The sequence below is a fragment of the Cyprinodon variegatus genome, unplaced genomic scaffold, assembly GCF_000732505.1.
Source record: "Cyprinodon variegatus isolate N-32 unplaced genomic scaffold, C_variegatus-1.0 Scaffold3426, whole genome shotgun sequence".
NCBI classification, from domain to species: Eukaryota; Metazoa; Chordata; class Actinopteri; order Cyprinodontiformes; family Cyprinodontidae; genus Cyprinodon; species Cyprinodon variegatus.
In genome coordinates this window covers 1-4,112 of record NW_015153879.1, presented here as the reverse complement: position 1 = coordinate 4,112, position 4,112 = coordinate 1, and the positions used below count along the sequence as shown (strand labels likewise).

Below are 4,112 nucleotides of genomic sequence, written 5' to 3'. Positions count from 1 at the left end.
GATCAGCCAAACATCAAAATTAATCAGCAGTCCAAAGATGTATATAGACAGTACACTCGGTCGTTTTCCATTAACTGGTTTAGATAGGTGGCTTGACTAACTGCATGCAGTGAGGCTAACACTTTGCAGCTTAACTGCCTGCTTCTTTTAACAAACGTCAGGATCTGACCCAGCATGGAAAAAGACAGGTAGGACTGATTTAAAGCACTTTTTAGAAAAGGCAAAGAAGAAATAATAATCTGGGATTCACATGGAAAATAATATAATATAGTGTACTTTTTCTAAATGTTTGTTAATTTGCACAGTTGCTCTTAAAAAAACACATTCACTCTACAGACTCAGAAAATAAATAGTTTTTATATTAAAAAAATATAAAGCTGACTATTAGCTTCTCCACTATTAAAAGGATACATTATTCTTTAGGTTTGTGACACAATATTGGACCATGCTGTTAGGAATCCAGTCTGTGTGGTTTGTGTTTTTGTTTGTTTTCCCTCCACCAACAGGCAGTGCCTGGTTCTGGTTGGCCTCCTCACACACTTGCGGATGGTTACCTCATTAATGGAGCACTCTTAAGCTGCCGACTGCCACTACCTTGACGCCAGAGTGTTTGCCAGTTTTGGGTACTCTAGCCAAGCTGAGTTTTGCTGAGTCAAACTGAGTTTTAGTCAATCTGAGTTTTAACCTTGCTGTTTTTGTCTTTGCCTCTCGGCAAGAAGTCATCCTGCAAACTGGATGTTTTGCACCTTCTCGCCCCTGGAAGGATTCTCTGAGCACCAAACTGAGCTGAGGATTCAAGTTTGTGGTTTGGATCTACTTTTCTCCCCAAGGATTGTTTGGGGCTTCTCTCTGAGCAGGGGATTCATCTCCACAATAACCCGTTCAAGTACCGCAGGAAAACTAAGTGGCAGTCAGCTTCTCCGTTCACCAAGGAACAACCGCCATCTGGGTAAACCCTGTCCGCCCTCCAACGAACTAGAGGATCACTAAAACAATGCTATATCTTCCCCTTCACCTTCCAGTTCTGGTTCGACAGTGTACAGAGCAGACCTGGATTCATCCCATTCACTTTCAATAAAAACCTGTTAAACTTTTCCCTGGTCTCTCTGTTTTGGTCTTCTGCATGTGGGTCAGAACTCTAGATAAAATCATGACACATCCAAAACACAGATTTGCCTTCACAAAGCCACAGAAGGAAAATATTTATGAAAAAAAGTAAACCTGTACATGAAATTGTGTTGTTTTTTTATAAAGTGTTTTCATAATGATTTTTGTTTGTTGGCATTCATATAAATATGCTGTTGTGATAAATTAGTATGTGTTTGATTGGTTTGGTATATGCTTATTTTGAATTCATACCCCCCTGGTGAAAACTCCACCAGCCGCTACTTTATATACCTATCATATTTAAGGAAGTAGTAGTGTCTTAGTTCTGTTATGTTTTCTTTTGAGTATTCAGATTTACTTTGCTCCATGTTTTCTAGTTTTATTGGTTTAATTATTATTTTGTTGTGTTTTCCTGGTTATTTTTCAGTTCTTAGGTTTTTATTTGTTGCCCTCTTGTGTCGGTCTCCTTTTTCCCTAGCTCCTTTCTAAACTCCTCACTTTACACCTGCTCCCAATCTGCTCGTTAGTCCTCTCTTTGTTTCAGTCTCCCATTGATAATCTCCTTGTGTGGTTCCTCAGTGCTGGTTCCTCGTCTAACTCCATCTTACATGGTTATGCTTCCTCTTACGTCATCTTACCTTGGTGGTGATTGTTTTCCCCTGATGTCTCCATGGTTCTGGTTTGTTTTACATTTTTCTTGCTGCATTTTTGGATTCCTGCCTCAGTTGTTTTCGAACATTTCATTAAATCTACAAAAACTCACCTGTGCCTCCCTGCCTCTGCATTTGGGTCCTCAAACCTCAACCAAACCCTGAAAAGTAGTGACAATTATACTTCAAAGTAAACAAAGAACACAAGGGGGTGGGGGGTGGGGGTTTGTATGCTACAAAAAGAACAAGCACTCAACAGATGTTGTTATGGTACTACGGATCAGGATGGAGATCCAACACAGAGCTGAGCTCTGTTTCCCACATCTCCTTAACAGCTCCTGCAGGAAGCCCATGCTTCACTGGTCTGAAGTGGTCTTCAGAAACGCTGTGCTGTCTTTCATCTCATTTGTTACTGTTGTGCTCAACCTGCTCATCATCATTTCAATCTCCCATTTCAGGCAGATGTTAAATTCCTTACATAAACAACATTTTAAGTTTGGAAATGTAGATTTTAATATCCATCATGATTTCCTTTTGTGTGTAGCTAGAATATTAAACTTGATTTGTAACTGATGTTTTCCCTATTTTCCTCTAGGCAGCTCCACACACCTACTAACATCCTCCTCCTCTCTCTGGCTGTGTCAGACTTTCTTGTCGGTCTGCTGCTGATGCCGTTAGAAATGTACAGAAACACAGCCTGCTGGTTTCTCGGTGATATTATGTGTGTTTTGTATTGTTACCTAGTTACTCACGTAGTCTGTGCTTCGATTGGGAACATTATTCTTATTTCTGTAGATCGTTATATTGCTATATGTGACCCTCTGCATTACACCACGAGAATCTCTACAGCAAAAGCTAAATGCCTTGTGTGTTTATGTTGGCTGTGGTATGCTCTCTACAGCATGTTCTATCTAAAAGATGAGCTAATAGAACCAGGAAGAAGCAATTCTTGTACAGGCGAGTGCACACTTATCATCAATTATGTTATAGGAACTCTTGATCTTATCTTAAGTTTTATATTTCCAGTTACTATCATCATAGTACTCTATGTGAAAGTATTTGTAGTGGCTGTGTCTCAGGCTCGTGCTATACGTTCTCACATTACAGTCTCCACACTCCAGTATTCAGTGCCTTTAATAGCTAAATCTGATTTAAAAGCAGCCAGGACTCTTGGCCTTCTCATTGTTGTATATCTTGTGTGTTTTTGTCCATATTACTGTTACTCTCTTATTGAGGTTAATTTTAGCAGTACACATGCAACATTTGTTATTTTTCTTTTTTATATTAATTCTTGTCTAAACCCTTTAATCTATGCACTGTTTTACCCCTGGTTCCGAAAAGCAATCAGCCATATTGTTACTTTACAGATACTGCAGCCGGGCTCTTGTGAGGAATTACTCTAATACAGTCTCAGACTTCCAGAATCCATTGATAAAAATAGTGAAATGATGCTTGCATTTTATTATATGCCATACATGTACATTTGACATTTTTATATTAAAATGATCAGGGTTGAAGGATTTTCTGTATTATGTCTTTTAGGTATTTTTCTTCTTATAGACAAGTTAATTAGCCAGAACTACGGGGTTGCCATTTTTGTTGATTTCTACTATGAATGACTGGGAACGTCAGGAAGAGCACTCAGTGGCATGCGTGAGGGAGAGTTGAAGATCTAAGAGCTTGCAATCAAAGTTGTTTCTGAAGTCAGCATCTCTGTATTGGGTAAAAAATTATGTAATTAAAGTTTACTGTACAGGTCACTACATCTCTGCAGTAGAAGTGCAATCATCCAAGTGAACTTCTGTGTAGTCTTCCCTTAGCTCATTACTGTGCAGATGATTTAATAATTAAAGGAAACCCATCATAGGACATTACAACCTTTTGAATGTTTTTTTGTACTATACACACTCTTTTTATATTGTCTGTTGTATTTTTATCCTTAATTGCACATTGCTTTAACTCTGCCCTTTCTACCCTATATAAGCTATTGAAACCAGAATTTCCCTGACGGAGTAATCCCAAAGGATAAATAAAGTTGAGTCTAAGTCTAAGCTTTCCAAGCTTTCTAAGATTTGTTTATTAACTTTTTTGTAATGGTTGTGACCTGGATGACTGAGAATCTTCACCAGCACTGAGTCTAAGCTGCGCTTGCATGAGCTGCCCCCTACCCCAGGTAAAACTTACGGAAATTAGCAGGGCATCTTGGCGCGCTATTATAAGGCAGATGTCAAACTAGTCTTCCCAAAAGCAGCATATTGTTACAGAATGAGGAAAATTAACTACAAAAATGGTCTAGAAATAAGTAAAACTTTCTTAAATTAAGTGTATTTACCCTTAATCTGAGTAGGTAAATGA

The 4,112-nt window shown here is 38.6% G+C and overlaps 1 protein-coding gene across 1 annotated transcript; it reads left to right on the top strand.

Moving 5' to 3' along the window:
• Positions 1-2,042: 2,042 nt before the first annotated feature.
• LOC107081217 (trace amine-associated receptor 13c-like) lies at positions 2,043-3,143 on the top strand (the record flags this gene model as incomplete). The annotated part of the gene is made up of 2 exons (XM_015369420.1): positions 2,043-2,215; positions 2,353-3,143. Coding segments are annotated over exons 1-2 (964 nt in total), but the record flags the coding sequence as incomplete, so codon positions are not given.
• Between the last annotated feature and the right edge of the window lie 969 nt (positions 3,144-4,112).